Below are 21,077 nucleotides of genomic sequence, written 5' to 3' on the forward strand. Positions count from 1 at the left end.
GCGGACCCCGATGGCAGACAGCGTCTTCCCATCCTTCTCGCTTTGGACCAGCATCTCGCGAATGGTCTTGCCGAAGAGCGAAGATCCGTCAAAGGGTGCATTCGCGAAGGATGCCTTGAAGGGATCCGCGAAATCGCAAAGACGGAGCCAGGAGTGACGTCGTAAGATGACCCCGGCTCCACTGGCCCTAGCGGCTCCCTCCGTGGCATGGGAGAGTAGACGCATGGACGTATTAGAGATGGATTTCAGAGTGGCCATACGAGTCGAGAAAACTTTTTTGTCCTCGACTGACATGGACTCCGGGGGGGCTGCAGCGTATTCCTTAATTAAGTCTCGTTGCAGCCTAATGGTATGTGCCATATAGTTCAGCGCCCTTACAGAAAAGGTCGCTGAACTAAACATCCGCTTCCCAATGCGGTCCAGTGCCCGAGATTCCTTATCTGGCGGGTGAACCGAAGAACTCTCCTGCGTGAGTTCTCTCTTGGTGGCAGCCGCCACCAGCATGGCATCCACGGGGGTTCCCTTGGCCCAAGACAATCTATCCACTGGGGGGCTAAGGATCTTGTCGGGTCGCTTCGGGATAGGCTCCACTGTGTCGGGCTCCTTCCACGCCCTGGTAGTAATGAGGTCTACCAGGGGGTCAGCCGGGGGGGACACCCAGGAGGTAGAAGGGCCTGCCTCAAACGCATCCAGGAACACGGATTCATCTGCGGAAGGTTTTTGGGCAGACCACCCCCCTCTAATACGCAACATTTCCATGATGTCTCCGAAGGAGACATCCTCGGTGGGGTGACCTTGGGGAACCTTCCCTTTAATCTAAATCCGTGTCGGTTGTAACTGACTCGGTGGAGTCCAGGTGCCTCCTCTTGCACCGACGTTTTCGTGGGACCTCTTCGGTGGGACTGTCCGAAGAGGGCTCGTCAACGGGGTCCTGTTCCTCTAAGGGAACCAACTGGAGGGCTTGAGCAGGCTGTCCCGATGGTCGGATGATGGACAATAAACCCACATGCAGCGGGGGTACGGGAGGATCCGACGCCCGAACCGGGGACCTGGAGGTCCTCAACAGTACCCTCTCCACAACCTCAAAAGCCGAAGGAGAGCTACTCTCGCCAGGCTCCGAGAGCAATCTCCTCGGCTCCGAGGTAGGGATCGGGGTCGGAGCTGATGCAGCCGGAGCAGAGAGAGAGGTGTGCTCCGAACCCAATGGAGCCGAAGACACACCAGCTCCCCCGGATCCGATGCTCAGCCCTCGGCCCCGAGAGCTCGGATCCGACAGACTCGAAGGCACAGTCGGAGTCAAAGCGACTGGAGCTATCAGCGCCGACGAATCCCCGGTTCCGACAGGGCCCGGATCCGATAACTCCGAGACCCGAAAATGGGTCGGAGAAGAAGTAATCGGAGCAAATATGGGGGCCGCGCTCCCCCCAGAGGGGGGGGCAAGAGCACCCCCATCTGCATTTGGGTCTGGATGAATCGGCGCATCATCCGATCCATATCTGCTTCAGTGAGGCTTCTGGTTGATCTTGAAGAAGTCGTCGAGGCGGGCCGAGAGGGTCGCCTCGACGACCTCGAGGGAGACCGATCCTCCTCCTCCAGCTCCGGAGAAAAACTAGGTGAACGGAGCCGAGAGGGGGAGGATCTGTAGCCCCTCGAGGGAGACCTAGTCAGCTTAGACGGCGGGGCTGAGGGTTGAGTCTCAGCCCGCCTTTTGTGGGACTTATGTCCCTTGTCCTTGTGCCTTTTCTCCACCGTAGTGGAGGTACCTGAATCCCCCGAACTCAAACCCAAAGAGGGAGGTTGAGTCCCAGGCTGAGTCGGGGGCCCAGAAGGCACGAGGGCTGTGGAGACCGCCTGTGCCTGAGAGGGGGAGGAAGAAGAAGCCGATTCCTGAGGCAACAAGCCCACCAGGATCAGCTTGTTCTTCCTGTCCCTAATAGCTCGGGGATTAAAGGCCACACAGATTGTGCAGGACGATTACAAGTGGGCCGCCCCCAAGCATAAAACGCGCTGAGTGTGGCCATCCGCCGGCGAAAGCTTATGGCCACACTCAGTACATTTTGAGAACACCGCCTTAGGCCCTTCAGCCATAACACCACTCACACCAAAACACACCCAAACACTAAGAGGGGGGAGGGTGAAAGGCGGGAACTAACAGAAAAACTAGTTAGAAAGGGGGAACAAAGGTCTCTAACTAACTACACTATCGCTAACTAACCCAGAAAAAAACTACACACTCACACAAGAAAAAGATTTTTTTTTTTTTTTTTTTTACAGAAAAAAAAAAAGTTTCAATCTCACCAAAAAGCCAAGGAGCTCTTCAAAAGTAGCTGCTTCAGCCGCGGCAAAAAACAATCTGAGATAATGTAGCACATAGCAGGGGATTATGGGTAGGGGGAGGAGCTAGGAGCTCGGATCTTGTATCTTGGAAAGCTGCCGGCTTGGATCCGAGATCGGATCCGATACCCACAGGTTGCAGAGCAAATGAAGTAACTACTTCAGATAATATATTTTGAAAAAGAAAGAATCTATTTTCATTTTAAAATATAACACTTTACAACCCACTGGTTTAAATAGGGAATGTAATTGGAAGAGCTTTATATAATGCTCATGTATTACTGTTTTTAATCAGTGCTGTCTACTTTTGATAGTAAAATGTAGTTTTTACTGATTGAAATAATTAATTGAATAATTGATTCTGCATATAAATGTTGACTAGAATGTCACTAGATGGGTTGCAAACTGGCTCAAGGACAGAACCCACATGGTTAGAATTGCTGGAGCCATGTCAGACTCTAAACCAGTTACAAGTGGCGTCCCACAAGGCTCAGTCCTGGGACCTCTCTTGTTCGGTATATATTTCTCGGAGGTACAGGCCAACACGGAAGGACTGTGGCTGACCAAGTTCGCAGATGACTGCATACTGGGCGCCATAATCGACTCTCCAGCCGACACAAGCATCCTCCAAAAGGGCCTCAAAGAAACAGACAACTGGTGCCAGAGCCATGGCCTCAAGCTAAACGCCAAAAAGTGTATAGTCATCTCCTTTGGCAAAAACAAAGTGCCCACAAATTACCACATAGGTGGTAATCCATTAAGTACAGAAGAAGTAATTAGGGACCTGGGGACCCAAGTTAATAGCAATCTCTCATTTGACAACCACGTGGCCAAAGTGGTTAGAAAAACATTTTATACAGCCCACCTAATCATGAAGGGATTCACATCTAGATCAGGGGAGGTCATCGTGCCTCTTTACTCATCCCTCATCAGGCCCATAATTGAGTACAATGCCCCTTTTGGGATGTACCTTACCAGACACCTGCAGCAACTGGAAAGACCCCAAAAGTACCTCACCAAGAGGATCAAACGGCTCAAACAGATGCCATATTCTGCCCGGTTAAAGAAACTCCAGCTCTACTCAGTGGCATACCACCTGCTCAGAGGCGATCTGTGCCAGACGTATAAAGCCATGTCCAACCCGGAATTAATGAACATGCTGCACCTCAGAAAATCCAAATCCCATCGAGCTACACGCTTGAGAGACTTGAACCTCAGCACTGAAATAAATAGGACATGCTGGAGGGACAGATTCATAACCCAGAGGCTCCCTTCACTCTGGAATAAAATCCCAGTCCAGGTTAGGCAGAGTCCCTCATTGACTCTCTTCAAGAGGAATCTTGATGAGTGGATGGGAGATCGTAGGTTTGTCCCGGGTATCACTTCTGTGTCACTGTTAGACAGAGGCACAGTATACTATCCCCGTAAAAGGGCATAGCAAAATTAATTTAAAATGGGTGGCGAAAGCCTAACACACTCTGGCTAGGCTTATAAATGCCCTAGGGCAGATAGCCTAGTATGAATCTATGACTCCAGTTTAATGAATTACTCTGTAAAGGCTAGTTGGCCAAGGCGCTATGAGGTTATAGTGTGGAGATATATTGATTTGTGTGTTATTACAAGATATCTGTCACTGTTTATTCACCAACTGCTAACCCAGTTTGTTGTTTTTTATAACTATGGATTTGCTACATTAATGCTGCTAAACAATTTCTGCAGTCGCTGAATAAATTTTACTTCTTTTATCATAAGAAGCTGAATTCCTGGCATTTTGTGGTTTCTATAATAACTGAAAAATGACCATAATTACTTTTTACATCTACATAAATATGCAATATTTGTCAAACAGACAGGGGTAAGTGGTGACTCTCTACTATCAACTATCATCTTCCCAGACTTTAAAGACACATTTACAAGGTAAGAGCATACATTACTATTTGCCTATAGAATAAAAATAAATAAATGTTCAAATGGTAGCAATTAGCTCTGACCAGTCACTCTACTCACTGAGTAAATGCTACACTCTTGTAGGCATGTGTAAAACACATAAACCTTTTTAGCTAACAATCAACCATCAGGCACAAACATTGAAAGTTGAATAGGAAAATTCTTTACTTGAAATACACAAATTATATATTTTTCCAAGTAAACTCCTTACATAAGTAATTCAATATAAAACATTTAACAAGACAGAGAAAGCTTAGAAAAAATAACTTAGAAATCATCTGACCATAGGTAAACGGACACTATGCCCTTACAGTTCTTGGATTTTAAGTTCAAAATTAAATTTTCAGAGTAATTAGAGGCATCACAGTTGACTTCTGTTTCTATTTGTGTCATCCAGCAGTAACTCCCGCATCTTCTGTAACTGTTACAGTTGCAACTTGAATGAGCAGTTCAAGGGATAGAGTTAGCAAAGCATTTCTTCACAAGAAAAAGATGGTGTGAAGACTGGTAGAGAAGATGGGTGAAAGCTGCCAACCTAGTCAAATAGAATTTGATACATAATTCTATAATTTGTAAATATAAATGTAAAATACAGGCTTGTTTCTTAAATGAAAGAAAACACTGTAAAATGTGAACTTCAAGATTGTAGCAACCCTACCATGTGCTGTAAGGAAAGCTAAGCCAAGCATTTCACATCTGTTCTTTTGAAGTTAAAATTATGTCTTGTATACCCTTTGATCTAGATAGTGGTGCCGAAGAGGCTAGATGAACACATTATTTCTATTGTTTAGGAATAATTACTAGAGTGTACATGTGAAATGTCTTTTATTGTTGTAGTTTCTTGAGCAGGTGTCAGATTGTTAAATAATGTAGCCTGCTGGCCTGGGAACTCCAGACTAAGTGTCAAAATGATGTAATCTGGGAGGGCCCAGCAGGAATGTTTGAGTGATTTTAAAAACTATTGCAGAGAGAGAGAGAGATAGACTGTAATCATTCCGTCTTGATATCCAACCTCAACACTACCTTGCTCTATGAAAGTAAGTTACTTTAGAAGTATGTTTTCTTGTAGAAATAGCTAGGACTATAAAGATTAGACAAGTGTTTTTTTCTGTTATGTCAGAACTGTACTATGGAATTATTTTAAGTTTCTGTGTGATCTCTGAACTCTTGGATAGCACTGTGGTGTAGTAGTATTGTCTTGTGTTTTTAACTATTTATTATTAAATATTTTTAAAAACCTTTTACCTGTGGCTGGTTTGTATAGAGTTAAGTTAACTCTAGAGTACACTGCATATTTATAGAGTTTATTGTACAAGGCCACTCTATTAAGCCTTAGACTGAGTAGTCACACTTACAAATTGGATAATAATATTGCACAGTAATAATTGGACACCCTTTTAAGGGCCTTTGGGTAGCTGATAAGTATTAGCTGGTGGTGGCAGTAATTACTACTGTATAGTCTGGGTAAAGGGGCACAGCTGAAGAATCGGTGTCAGCCTTTCCCAGAAGTGTCTGTGAAGTTGTATAAATACTTATCTCAAAGTGTGTGTGGTGTATCAGCTACCTGGGCAGGGAGGTTAGCTTGCCAGCTAGGCTGAGATCTGGACCCTATAGCTGTGCCAGTCAGGAGTCTTATTGGGGACCTGGGGAGCAACCAGCCCCAGACTGACTGTGATCTCTGTGTGCACTTAAGGGAAATTGTACTTTACTGTGTGTATTTGTTATCCTTTCCTCTTATATGAGACGCCGTCTCTGGTGTTAGTGGTGAGGACTGAGGCTCCTTGATTGCTGGGCCAGTGCACGGCCATCACAGATGGGTGATAAAATATCTTAATTGGCTTTTCCACTTATCAGTCCTGAGAGTGATAAATTAATTAATAAAAGATCAGGAACAGCTGACCACAAGAAATTACTTTTTGGGTACAGAGCAATGCAGTTTGAAACAGACATGTATATAAATGGGCAGCACTAGAAAAGGGTATTCAGGCTATCATTAGCTAGTGAATGAACAATTATGTCAGACTTAGGCAGACAAGATAGACTTGGCATTTCTTTCTTTCTTTTTCTGATTTTTCTATTATTTTACTACCTCATAATTGTATTTAAGTGATGACACTGTGAGAGTGGTATGACGCAGATTTTCAGAAAATACATAACTTTCATCTATGCCTTGCAGTTTTTTATACAGTCCTAAAAAGTCTTGCTATTTGTAACCACTTACCTTTGCCCAGTAACGGAAAGCAACCACCAAGGGAATAAGTTGATGTTCCCGTTGTGCAATGGCAGCCAAGTGCTCTGTTGTCTCGCATGCACTCAAATTTCCTGCACTGACTCTACACACAAGGCCACTAGAATATTTAACAAAAAAATTTTCACTTATGTTGTTCTTACGACTCCATACTCAAGCACACTTGCTAATATTACTACAATTATGTTGGAGAAAGTAAAATGCAATATTAATAAACTACTACAAGTCTTTTGTCCTTAATTATACTTGACAGCTCAGTAATACAAACTTTTTTTCAAGGGCTTGAGTGACATGATACACAAAGCCTAAAAGAAAAACAATTGCAATTCTAGAATTCTTATGGAAAATAACAGATCTCTTACATGAAAGGACACAAACTACAAAAAATCAACAATGTAAATAAAGAAGCTAGTGAACAATAAATTATATCATTATTTTCAAATATAGTGGAATGGAACAATGACCACTTCAAAGCAGGCTCAAACAAATGTAGGTAAATAAGCTACACAGCTATATAACACAGGAGCCTACACTTAAAACACTTTCCTGTGACTCTTATTTAAACTAACAAATTTAATAGATTTTTTAAGGAATCTTCCCAGGTATTCTTATATAGTGAATATCATGCAGATAAAAGCAAAATCTGCCTGAGAAAACAAGACACAAGACGAAGGAAAATAAACAGATGGAGCAATAATATGATTCAACAACAAGGAAGGCATTTTGGAAACAGGTTAAATTCTAATTTGATCACACAGAAGCCAAAATAAATGACAAGTTCATCACTGCAAGGCCAGGAGTGCTGTTTTGTTACCACTTACTACAGCCAGAGTTGAGGGGTCGATCAGGGATACAGTCTTCCAGGACACAACTTCAGGCTCACCTATCAAAGAAGCTCAAAAGGGTGGACATGAAACTATGTCACCGTGAGCATGAGATGAAGCATCCCATTTCAAATACTTTCACCAGCATGTATTTGAGATGCTTTATCCCCTCTAAAATCAAGACATGTATAAATAATTGAAAGATGCACACTACTGAAAGCCACTTTGTCATTTTCCAAGGCAGTCATGTAGCCTTGTGTTTTGAGGCCCAACAGATAAGAAACATGGATGGGGAATGTTAGGTTAAAAGAAAAAAAAAGGAAATCCAAAGTGATGAGAATAAGATACATCTCGTACAGAACAGAGTCTCTCTTTCACACAACTTAGCAGGCAATCCCTACTGTCCCTGAAATTTCCCTCAGGAGCAGGAGCGGCCTTAGGTCAACTGGTGCCCTAAGCAAAAGGGTTCCACATCACCCCCCACCACACCACTCAGTGCCCTCATCCTGATCTACTTATAGCAAATAAATACTGGAAAAGCACACCTGCTAGAGCGGTGCCCTAGGCGGCCACCTAGTTGGCCTATGTCTAAGGCTGGCTATGCTCGGGAGATCAAGTAATTAAGCATGAACTACAGCTCTTATGTTTTGATGTGGGTGGGGGAGTTGGTCATCTTGCCTAAGTAATGAGATCACTAGCACTTTAAACAAAATCATCTTTGGAAAGGGTCCAATCCCTCACCCTGGCTCTCAAAGGAAACTAACAATGCAACAAACAAACAAAAAATGGAACCACCACCAGAGAATCAAAAAACCTAACTCCCTAGTAGAATTTAAACAACTTTGAAACTCCATAAAAAAACTAACAAGAGATTGCAAAGCGTTTTACTCCAAACTTCAATCCAAGCACTCATTTAACCCTAAAAAATTTTGGACTCCATCTCCTCCCTCCGCCACACTGGAAATACAGATAATGTCCTAACCTCAACCTTACCAACCTTGAAACAGGCATCCAATTCAACTCCTTTTTTTGTGGAATGTATAACGAACCTGTCCTCCTCTTTTTCTCACCCCCCTCCAATCCCATGCCCACCTGCCCTCCCATCCTCCCGATCACTTACCTCCCCCCTTTCAGCCTAAAACCCATCCCACAAATACAAGAAGAAGATTACTCCTCCAACTTGAACCTTGCCGCTATGCACCTGATAATTTATCATCAGCCTTCCTCAATCTATCTGCTGACAGCATAGCTTTTCCCATTTCTATCCTAATAAACAGATCCATCCAGGAATCTTATGTCCCATCTATCTGGCACCATGCTTACATCATCCCACTCCTTAAGTGAGGCAAAAACACAGACACCACCAATTTCAGACCTACTGCCATCCTTTCTCCACTATCTAAAATATTAGAAAAAGCTATCCATTCACAACTGATGCCATACCTAACACACAGCAATCTTCTCACCCCCACTCAACACAGCTTCCACCCTGGTCACAGTACTATGACTGCCCTCCTTTCCTTTCTCAAAACCATTAACCAAGCACATGACTCTGGCAAACTTGTATTTACCCTGTTCCTAGATATATCAAAAGCTTTTGACACCGTCTTACACCCCTTATTCCTATCTCAACTCTCCTCTCTCCTTCCACCATAGCCTGGTTCTCTAGCTACCTGTCTGATCATCAACAAGCTGTTCAATGGAAAGCCTCATCCTCTCCCTTCCTACCTACCCCCAACGGGATGCCCCAAGTTTCTGTTCTAGTTCCTCTGCTCTTCGATACATTTATCAACAACTTCCACCGTACCATCCCGGACGCCTCACTAATCTAGTATGCAGATGAGTCAACAATCATCTGCTCAGCTTACTCCTCCCTCTGAACTTCTATTAAAAACCCAATCAGCCTTCCTTAAAACAGAAACCTGGATGCAAAGCGATCACTTGGCCCTAAATGCTAATAAAACTAAACCGATGATCTTTACTCCAACTAGAAACTCCACTATCGACAAAAAATCATTCTCCATACTCAGCCAGAATAACATCCCCCTCGAAATTGTATCCAATACCAAACTGCTCAGCATCACCACTGATGAAAATCTAAAACTGGAAGCCCATATCCATTCCACCATTAAAAAAATACCAAAAACTAGGACTCCTATAGAGACACAATTGCTGCCACAGCCCATCCACCAAACAAATGTTAGCCTCCTCCTACATTCTACCCTCTCTTATGTATGGCGCTCCTCTGTTTACCAATCTTCAGCTCGGCCTACAATCGAGTCCTGCTACCTTAAAATTAGAAAATTCGTGACCAGTTCAAAAATCTCAACCCACCATTACCACTCCCTCCATACCCTGCAATGGCTCAAACTTCCCAATTACTTGAAATTCCTCCAGCCCACCACTCCCCACAAGCTCATCTTCAAACTTTCCGAACTGCCTCTCTCTCGCTACCGCCTTAAGCCCCTTGATACCTAACCACTCACTCAGATCAGAAAGCCAAAACCTCCTACAAATATACAAACCTTCATGTCCCCCTGGCCAACTTCTACTATCCTGCTCTATAGCTAAACTATGGACCCCCCCCTTTGCAGTATTTCTAACCATAACAACTTTAAATCTCACTAGTTCTCCCATTTATCTTCAAAATGGGCTTGTCTATGTCCACTCCCCAACTTAACCTCCCCTCTAAACTCTCTCTTTCCCATTCCACTCTTATACTCATGCTACACTCTTCTACACTTATTTCTCATACCATTACTATTACCACTAATACACCCCACTATACATCCCTGGATGATTCTCCTACTGCATCTTGGATGACCTTATTAGATTTTCTTATATCAAAATGAAACTAATTCTGTACATACAAAATTTCACAACATTCCATTACCTGCATCTCTCCTCTCATGAATGTATATTACCCATGCTATATTGTACTGGATGCTCAGCCTAACAATTATGTTATACTGCTTTGTGTATTTTATGCTGTTCTATGCATGTATTATTCTGTATGCTTAGCCTGACAATGATGCTTATACTACCATTGTGTATGTCTGTAATGTGTTTTTGGAGCTTTTCTCCCTGGACCTCCACTGAAACGGGCTCTTCTTGGCCCAGTGGACTTCCTCAGTGATTAAACTGAAATAAATAGATAAATAAATAAGGTCAAGAATGGTGCCTATGTCAAACTATCGAACAGCCAAATTGTCGCAACCCATATGGTCGAGACAATATGGTTGACAATTTGATTGTCTGTTCTAAGATCATAGTACAGTAGGGATCAGGAAATGTATCCTTTTCCACACTGCAGTGCGATCTTGGAGTTGGTATTTATACTTACCAGGGGGGCTTGCCTCTGCAAAAACATTGTCTGTTTGTGGGTGCTTTGTTTTTTGTTTATTCACAAACCAAACTGTCAACCATATGGTCTAAGGGTTTCGACAATTTGCCCATTTGATAATTTGACATAGACCCCAAAAACTGATGTGATGGAAGAACCTGATAAAAAAGATTGTTTACTGCCTACTAAAAGGCAACAAAAATGAGCCTAGACCTCTCTAAGCCAAGCTTCATCAGTGGACGAGGGATGAATGGGAAAAGGGCACAAAGGAGTCTTACTCTCATGATAATAAAAAGGCATCCAAAGCCCATTCAAACCTCACCTATTGCAGTAAGTAGATCTGGATAAAACAAAGTTTGCAATGGCTTGCCCTATAGTATTATCTCTTACACTCATACTACACCTTCTATGGTCCTTATCACAGCACACTTCTTCATTAAAACTCGACTGGAGTTAATTTAACTGTAAACATAAAACAAAACAAATTAAACCTAAAAACACTTCAACCTTTTACGAAAATCTGCTATCAAAGGCCGCTGAACTAGATCAGTCTGCTTCAATGTCTTTCAGCTTGTTACTCTAATGTTCCTCGTGCATACTTTTCAATGTCTCTTTAGTTGAAGGGGTCAAACAGTTTCACCAGCAGAATGTAAGAGCAAATTTACATCTGTTACAAGTTTACGAACTACTGAGAAATCTTCACAGGGCCATTTCTGTGTTAATTCATCTTAACCCAATGCAGTCTTCCATCCTGGTCTTGTCACTAATTTCATTGCTCTCACCTGTCCAGTTTTTTGCCTCATGGTTTTCATCTGTTCCTCATAAAATTTGTGGTTTTCTAGAAAATCACTGAGGACGTAATTCATTAAATAATGGCATACATTTGAGTTTCAGACTTAATAACCTTCAGAAAATGCATGCAAGCACAAATCCTGTTATTCTAGCAACTTTCAAAGTTTATAAGAGCAATATTTAAAATATGTCCCCATTTTTGAGTCTTTGTCCCCCCCATTATTTTATGCTTTGTCCAGATTTCTTGAGCTAAGAGGTTGACAGGTATCCTCAGCTCACATGTCAAAAACTATCCTCAGCTCACGTCAAAAACTATCCTCAGCTCACATGTCAAAAACTCCTTTAACCATATGTGACTTGAGGTTAAAAAAAGCATCCCAGTGCCACAGCCCCATGTCGGAACGCCTCCCCCCAGCTCAGAACACAAAGACTACGTGACTGCCTTGACAAAATGACAACAGGCCTCAGCAGTGCCACAGACTGACAAAGCCTGAGAGGCAACAGTATATGAAAACAGTCGCATATCAAAACACCATGGGGTGGATGCAGGGGAACCCATCCTATTGCTAAAAGATGCCACTACAAGAAACATGGTTGCTGACAATACAAAAGGTTAAGCTGAGGAAGTGCTGCAGGACATTCACAGCGTACCTGATGGTCAAACATTCCCTCCATTAGAGAGTATTATTATTGCCCCATCAGAAAACTTCCTATAGCATAAAACAGAGGATGTTCTTAATCTCCAACAACCGATAAAACTTAATTCTTGAAGTACATCTAAAGTATATGTCTGTACAATTCTGAAAAAAAAAAAAGATGCAAGAAGAACTGGGTGTTCACAAAGGACCCATTCTCTTCTTTTCACAAGGTTAGTGTGTGGGGCCCTTGTCAGGTTTGAGAGAGGGGATGCAGAGATAAACTGTGATAGAAACATCTGGTAACAGCTGGTCAGACACAAGACAGTACCAAATACAGCAAGACTTGGATGCCTCTGACATTTTTCAGCAGTAGCTTCACAAGCCCCCAAGCATACAATAAACACTAGGCCTCTTCCAAGCCAACAACAGACTTGGATGAACAGGCCATAAGAAGGTATTCTGGAATGCTGCCATTTTATTTCCACCCACTACTGACTAATCATCAAGTTCTCTGGCATCAACTTTCCCCTACTACTTAAGTGAGTGACTTGCAAGAATCGCCATTCAAGCAACCATTAGGGGATTTCTATAATTAGCCCTGCCAGTCTCCTGGGCATGCCTGTAGTGAACAAGGTGTGACATGCAATAGGCCTCTCAAATAACACTTCCATATGCAACATAATCATAGTCATGCATCTTTGAAGGAGGAAACTCTGATCTCAAATCGATGGATTCTACCAAGGACCATGAGCCCAGACACACTCCCCAAATGGGTCTACCTGAAAATATTGAAATCTCAGAAGATTGAGGAAAACATATGTGATGATAGGAAATACTGCCAGCACAGCTAGCTGGAATTTTGTAAATAATTATATGTCACTTGTGAATATCAAACTGATTTATACAAGATGCTTGTGTTACAGATGTATTAAAACTGTATGTCATGTGTATATCAAGCTGATTTGTAAAGATGTTTGCTTTGAAAAGGCATTTGTAAAGTGCTTGTGTTTGAAATATATCCAAAGTGTGCCCTACTGGAGAGAACACAAATGTACATGAACTATTGTAACTGTTTAAATGTATACGTTTTAACGGAGGAAACTGGAAGGTTAACCTCAGTCCGGCAAACTTTAAAATACATCTGAAATTAAATCACTTTTCGGGCTAGGCCATAAAGATGCCAGCTCACAGTGTCAATGCAGCCAGAGACACAAAGTCTGTACTAGGAAGCTTTCTTTACAGTCTTTCGGCTGAACTAATTACTAGTCTGAAAGCATGGAGGTATGAAATTGTTTTATGACTTCCAGCACCTGCCACAGATCTGAACAAAAGCCCTTGTGTGTGTACTTTTACAGGTAGGTGCTAAATCCTGCCAGCTTCCAGCAATGCAGGTTTGCATGAGAACCAGAAGTCAGATGACCAGAAGTGATGTCATTCTGCCAGCTATCCCAGAAGTAATATTTTAGATATTATTTTGAGAAGTCTCTTAGTGAGACAGAGCATTCTGTACTCCGTCTTGGGCCTGACAACAAGAAAGATCATTCACCACATCATTTGCTTTGCTCGGTTAAGTAGGGAATACTATAATTCTCTTAGATTCAGACAGAAATACAGTGAAGCTTAGTTTAGATATTCTTTTTCTTTTTTTGTCTGAGCCTGTCCCTAAAAGTCATTTTAAATATTTCCTGAGATTCTGAACTCTGACGTCACTGTGAATAAGAGGTTATGTACTTACCATAACGTTCCATGTGAGTTGTTCCATCTCGTCTTCATTTTTCACTGATGAGTTCGGAGCTGATCCATCGGCTTCGACACGGCCGTTAGCAAACTCAATGTTTACCAGTAGCTCGAGACCAAGCCCCTTATCCCATGATGAACTGCCGGAATTACCTCAGATCTTGTTTGCTGCGTGTACCATTTCCCTGTAAGAGAACTACTCTCCCAAGAGAAAAGAGGATTGAATAACCAGGATGAGACCAGGCTCTAGGTCAACTATCAGCCAGGTGGGGGATGGAGGGAGGGACGTAAGAATAAAGGTAAGATGGAACAACTCACATGGAACATTATGGTAAGTACATAACTTCTTAATGTGAAGTTGTTCAATCTCGCCATTCATTCTTCACTGATAGGTAGCGTCCCTAGCACCCTCAATCTCGGGTGGCTCATGGGAGTACATTCTTCAGGACTGTAGACCCAAAGGAAACTCCGTCCCTGGAGGCCTTATCAACTTTGAAATGAGTGATAAAGGTATGAGGTTTAGACCAAGTGGCTGCAGCACAAATGCCATCAAGGGGCAATTTGGCTTGAAATGCAGAAGACGTAGAAACTGCTCTGGTAGAATGAGCTTTAATCTTGTGTACTGAGGGCATATTAGCAGCTGAATAAACAAAAGTGATGCAATCAGATAGCCATTTAGAAAGCGTTGTTTTAGCCACTGGTCTACGTTTTCTGGCTTCAGAGAAAGACACAAAGAGCTGGTCTGATTTTCTAACCTCTTTCGTTCTGTCCAGATAACATCTGAGCTGTCTGTGAACGTCACGTTTGTGCAGCATGTTCTCTAATTAGTTGGAATGGTTAGGGAAGAAAACTGGCAACTCAATGACTTGGTTGATATTGGATTCAGAACACACTTTGGGCATAAAAGAGGGGTTTGTCCTAAGAGATACTCTATCATCATGAAAAATCAAACAAGGAGGGCTGATAGATAAGGCTTGAAGTTCTAACACTCTGTGGGCAGAAGTAATAGCCACCAGAAATATGGTTTTCCAAGACAAAAATTTGAGATCACAAGATGATGCTGGCTGAAATGGGGGAAGAATCGTGCGAGACAGCATAACGTTTAGATTCCAAGGAGAATAAGGAGTTTTCACTGGAGGCCTCATGTGGAAGGTCCCTTTGAGAAAAGCCTTGGACAACTTGTGGGACATTATGTTTAGCCTGTCCACTCCGAGATGAAAGTTAGACATAGCAGCCAACTGGACCCAAACTGTAGCAGCTGCAGCTCCCTCATTAAAAATCATAGTCAAGAATTCTAAAATGGACGTCAAAAGGGCTTGATAAAGATCAATGTTCTGCTTAGAAGCCCATATGGAAAATCTCTTCCACTTACTAAGATATAGTCTTCTGGTGGACGGCTTATGAGATGACAAGAGGATCTGTCTTGTCTCATCAGAAAGATCATGAAGCTTGGCTATGAGGGGAACTGCAGCAGACAACCAGTGAGCTTCAGTGACTGCAATGAGGGATGGAGGTCCCCCAACGGATGTGTCAGAAGGTCTGGAGCTGAGTCCAGAATCCATGGATCCTTCAATAGATGATGATGAAGAAATGGGAACCAAATCTGCCAAAGCCAATGTGGGGCTATGAGGATAACAGTCCTTCCCAGCGACACTGCTTTCTGTAGAAGTGTGGGTATAAGAGGGATTGGAGGGAATGCATAGAGGAGACCTGGGGGCCAATCGTGTACGAGTGCATCTCTTGGGGGTTGTCCCGGAGGGGGAATCAGGGCAAAGTAGCTTCTACATTTCGTGTTGACGTGACTGGCAAAAAGATCGCAGCAGAGCTTGCCCCATTTGCAGAAAATACTGTCCGCAATCTCTTGTTTGAGGGACCACTTGTGTGGCAACAAAATTACCCTGCTCAGTTTGTCTGCTATCTCCGAGATGTGCGTTGCCAACAGAAAGCGCTAGGAGGAGACAGCCCACTGCCAAACTCTGAGGGCTTCTCGGCAAAGGGGATAAGACTTGGTCCCGCCTTGCTTGTTCAAATACCAGACTACCGACATGTTGTCTGTCTGAATTGCAATCATCCCTAGAGGAAGAGTCCTAAAGGTACTGTAACACCAGTAGTACTGCTCTCATCTCCAGAACACTGATATGCAGGTGTGACTCTTGATCAGTCCATGTGCCTTGGGCGGTCATTCCCTGAAAATGCCCCCCCCCCCTATCAGGGAAGCGTCTGCGGTGGTCACAGTGGCTACTGGAGGGGGTAGAACAAAGGGATGCCCTAAGAGATGTCAACCACCACTGGAGATCTCTCTTGCAAGAGTTTGTAATCAAAATCATATGACTCATTGGAAGTTCCTGATAGGACCACTGGGTGAACAGCAGCCATTGAAGAATCCACAAATGCATCCTTGCTAATGGTATGGCCAAGATCGCTGCAGCCATCAAACCTAATACTTTTAAGACTTCTGTGGCTGGTGCTCTGTTCTTCGACCCTAATGAGTTGACATGCTGGTGAAGGAGAAAGACCCTCTTGATTGGTAGTTGAACTGTCTAACTTTGCCTTATAAAAACAATATGCTGCGATGGTGACAAGGCACATTTTTCAGAGTTGATTGTAATGCCTAAGTGATGGCAGAGTGTATTCTCTTGCTTGAATAAGTTGATGCCTGGTGGTGGAGGTAAAGGAGCCAATCGTCTAGGTATGGAAACACCTGGAATCCTAGACACCTCAGATGAGCCATGACCACTGCCATGCATTTGAACACTCTGGGGACTGTAGTGAAACCAAAGGGCAGGGCTCGAAAATGATAATGATTGGCTCCCAGCCGGAAAAGCAAATGATCTCTGGATGGCCTAGCCATTTTTATGTGGTAGTACGCATCCTTGAGATCTATCGAGCACATCCAATTGTCTCTCCCTAAAAAGGGAAGTATTGACTGAAGCGTGACCATCCGGAAGTTCTCTTTCTTTACAGATTGGTTGATTCTGCTGAGGTTCAAAATAGATCTCCAGTCCCCAGTTTTCTTTGGAACCAAAAAGAATCTTGAGTGAGTTCTGGATCCTATTTGGTCTGCTGGGACTGGCTGGATGACTCTTTCCAGCAACTTGCAGACCTCTATAGTTGCTTGTTCCCTGTAACTGGGTGGAACGTCCAGGATTCTCCTTGGGGTCATGGGTTGTGTGAAGAACGGTATGAAATGCCCTCTGGAAATAATACTTTGTAGCCAGCTGTCATTTGTTATATCTAACCAGGCGTCTGGGTACAAAGATAAGCAACCCCCAACTGCCTCCAGAGCAGGACAGTCGGGTCTCCCTTCAGGAGCGCTGATGGGGTTGACCAGAGAAGTGATCTCTGCCACCCTGGTGTTGCGGACCCCCTCTGCTGTGAGGGCAGCGTCTTCCATTGTTACCCCCTCCTCTGCCCCTAGAGGGGGGGTTGACCATTTGTGTCCTGAAAGGCTCCTTAGGCTTTTCGGAACATTTTCCCTCCCTGTTGGCCTTTGGGGTAAGGCCGAGTAGGGGTAGAATAATGGACTCCGATGGCAGAGTTTTTCCCTCCTGCTCACACCTGGTGAGGGTTTCCTTCACTTTGGGCCCAAAGAGAGATGAGCCATCAAAAGGGGTGTTGACAAATGAAGACTTAAAGGGCTCCATGAAGGAACACAAGTGCACCTAGGAATGTCGTCTTAGAGCAACTCCTGTACCCGCTGCCCTACTCGTCCCTTCAGCTGCATATGATACGAGATGCATGGACGAGTTCACAATGGAATTTAGGGTAGCGAGCTGGGCGGCATCTTTGTCAGAAGCCTCTGCAGCTACAGTACCCTGAAGAGCATCTCCCAACTCCTTAAGCAGATCTCTTTGCAGTCTGGTGAAGTGGGTCAAATAGTCGCTGAACTAAACCTGCATTTCCCATATCGATCCATGATCCTGGACTCTCTGTTAGGAGGATGGATCGTTGAGGAATTCTCAGACATTTCCTTCTTGGTGGCCGCCACCACCACCATGGCATCAACAGGGACTCCCCTTGGACAAAAATCTTTACCTACAGGATCAGAAATGAACCTGTTGGGCCTCCAAGGGACAGGCTCCATGGACTCTGTTGACTCCCACGCCCTTCGAGAGACCAGCTGCATGAGCTCATCGAAGGGCGGAGACACCCAAGAGGTGGAAGGTTGAGACCCGAAAGCCTTCAGGAGAACTGACTCGTCCTCAGTAGGGCATTTGGATTGCCAATCACCCCTCTGCCTAAGGATCTCAAGTATCTCCGCAAAGGAGATATCCCCAGAGGGGGATCGTGGGGACCCTTCTGACTCATCCAAGTCAGTATCAGATGTCAAAGACTCCTGTGGGGAGTCCAAGTGTCTCCTCTTACACAATCTCTTCCTGGGGGCCTCTGGGGAGGTCTCGGAAGAGCAAGGGATGCCCTGTGGAACAACCTGAGGCTCAGGGTCTCTATGCTTGGCCTGGACGATGGAGGCAGAAGCGGACACAGGCACTTTGGGGGAAGAATCGGCCAGACCTGGTGTTGAGGATGTCTTTGGGGACAAAGCTCTCCTCATGGCTTCGAAAACATCATGGCTCCGATGAGGAGTCGTCGACAGACCCAAGGGAACCTCCATCCCCTCCCGCACCGAGGCAATGGGCTCTGAGCCAGAGGTAGGAGCCGAGCTCATCCGAAACCAGGCCCCGAGAGGAAGAGTTGGCACTGACAAGTTGGTGCAACTATCCTATCCGGACCCGACAGGAGAGTGTTGGCCCCTAGAGTCCCCGGTCGGCTCCGAGGACATCAGAGTAGATGGAACCGATGACACCAGAGCAGGTCTCGGCTCCTAAGGCTCAACTAACTGCAGGTCGGCCCCCTCTGGCTTTGAAGATCCAGTACGGCTTGGAGGAGAAGCAGTCAAATCCAGGATGGTGGTCATTCGGTTCAGATGCTGGGGTCAGAGCCAACAACACTTTGGCAAGGCCTGGTGCCCATAAGAGCTTCTGCACCAATCAATCCATATCCAAATCAGAGAGGCTGACAGAAGATCTAGAGGCGTGCGCCGAAGGTGCCAACTGGAGGAGTGGAGATACAAGTCTCTCAAAGACCGGCTCCAAAAAGAAGAGACACTCAGCTCTGAGAGCTGTGGAGCCAAAGTCCCGGAATCCTCCACTTTCTTAGACTTTTTAGATGCCTTGGAATCAATAGATGATTTTGATGATTTAGAGGACCTGTTGGCCCCATCCTGGTCAGACAAAACTTCAATAAAAGGAAGCTTCAGCAAACCTCGATCCACAAGCTTCCTTTTCCTCTGAAAGAACCCTTGAAGAAAAGGAATGGCAAATGCTACAGGACTCCTGCAAGTGCACCGCACCCAAACAATACACGGACTGAACATGCCTATCAGTAAGAGACATCTTTTGCCCGCAGTCTGGACATTTTTTGAATCCAGACTTTGGGTGCTTGTCTTTTTCCTCAGACATATTAATAAGCAATACACAGTCTAAAACAACTTAGAATAAATATCTATCCTAGGCTCAAGATAACACTTCTAATTAATCAACACCGTTTAACAAATGGCCGGAGAAAAATGGGGCCAACAGTATAATACAGCCTAAAAATTAAAACTATCGTTAGGCTCAAAATAACACTTTAATACAGAACACACTCTAACAATGGCCTGGGAAAAGAAGACCAACTCTACTAAATTTGTAACAGCACACTATCTACACTATGAAAAGTATAACGCACATTATAGTAATATAAGGAAACACATACACTGAATAACTAGGCCTAACACGAGGCCACTACAAATATGTTAAACTATGAAGCACCAAGGGAATAGGTCTAAAGAGACAACTACAGGAGCTTAATATATAACTATCTATAAAAGATAAAGAAGTTTTGGAAAAAACTTGCGAAAAGCGATTTTGTGTCAAAAAAAGGCTCGAGTGAACTGGAACCACTGAGATCCGTGCCACGGCAAACTAGATTTGAGGTAATTCCGGCAGTGCATCATGGGATAAGGGGCTTGGTCTTGAGCCACTGGTAAACCTTGAGGTTTGCCAACGGCCGTGTTGGAGCCGATGGATCAGCTCCAAACCCATCAGTGAAGAATGAATGTCGAGATTGAACAACTTCAAATTATATGCATTTAGTACTGTCTTGTCATTTTATTATTAAATATATTTAAACCTTTCACTGTGGCTGATCTTTGTAGAAATATTTAAGTTTGGAGAGTATTTGCATATTTATTTGGTGACATTGTGTGGGTCACTCCTAACAGCCTTGCTCTTGGTCAAACTACTATTTGTATTGATGTTAATTTCTCGCTGTATACTGGGTACCCTTAGAAGAGACTTAAGGTAGTTGGCAGGAGTGTCTGGCAACCGTCATAACTACCTTATAGTCTGGGCAGAAGGGGGCATCGCTACTAAACCTGTGCTAGCCTTTCCCAGGTGTGTGTGTGTGTGTGTGTGTGTGTGTGTGTGTGTGTGTGTGTGTGTGTGTGTGTGCGCGCGCATGTGAACTACTTGTGCAGGGACACAAAGCACTGGTTGAACAGGGAGGATGCTGGGGGTCTTGGCTTGGACAGTCAGCTGAGATCTCAACTCTATAGCTGTGCCAGTGGGAAGTCTTACTAGGAATCTGGAGAAAGAGGGAGAAACCATCCCAGACTGACTGTGTTTCCTGTGTGCTCTTAAGGGAAACTGCACTTGATGCAGAGAGCTGCATCTGGAGATACTGTGTGTGTACCTGTTATCCTCTTAATGAACGTCCCCCACTAGTGCCACTGGTGAGGATTGAGGTTCCTTGATTACTGGCCCAGAGGTGGAGGGTTGTCGCAACATAGTCGAGATTAAATCAGTGAAAACTCATGTCAGCGAAACACCAGATCAAAGAATTTCTTCCTAGAGTAAGTAACCTGTTGGCCAATAAGGTGAACTTTCTTCTTTTCCCAACTGTAGTGCGATCTTGGAGTTGGTATATTTAGTTACGGGTGTGGGGGGTATGGCCCCCCCATATTAGGAGGTGTGGGGGCTGTACCCCCCTTCCCACCTGAGTAGGTTGGAGATGGTGTGGTTTTGTTTTTGTGACTTTTGGTGTTAGTAGTTACTGACCCTGGGAAGCTATTCATCAATTCGGTCTTTCACTGAAGTAGGTTTTCGCTGATTTTGTCTCAATGATGTCTTTGAACTTTTGGGAGTTCAACGTTTTGAAGCAGACACTCCCCAAAA

The 21,077-nt window shown here is 44.1% G+C and overlaps 1 protein-coding gene across 2 annotated transcripts in view; it reads right to left on the minus strand.

Moving 5' to 3' along the window:
• TUT7 (terminal uridylyl transferase 7) overlaps positions 1-21,077 on the minus strand; it is a 3,176,298-nt gene that overhangs the window by 2,050,230 nt on the left and 1,104,991 nt on the right. For both annotated transcript variants that reach the window (XM_044064191.1, XM_044064190.1), the window contains exon 9: positions 6,503-6,629. In XM_044064191.1, coding sequence (XP_043920126.1) covers positions 6,503-6,629 — 127 coding nt within the window. The remainder of the gene's footprint in view (positions 1-6,502; positions 6,630-21,077) is intronic.

The sequence above is a fragment of the Protopterus annectens genome, chromosome 2.part2 (assembly GCF_019279795.1).
Source record: "Protopterus annectens isolate FY-2018-M chromosome 2.part2, PAN1.0, whole genome shotgun sequence".
Lineage (NCBI taxonomy): Eukaryota > Metazoa > Chordata > Ceratodontiformes > Protopteridae > Protopterus > Protopterus annectens.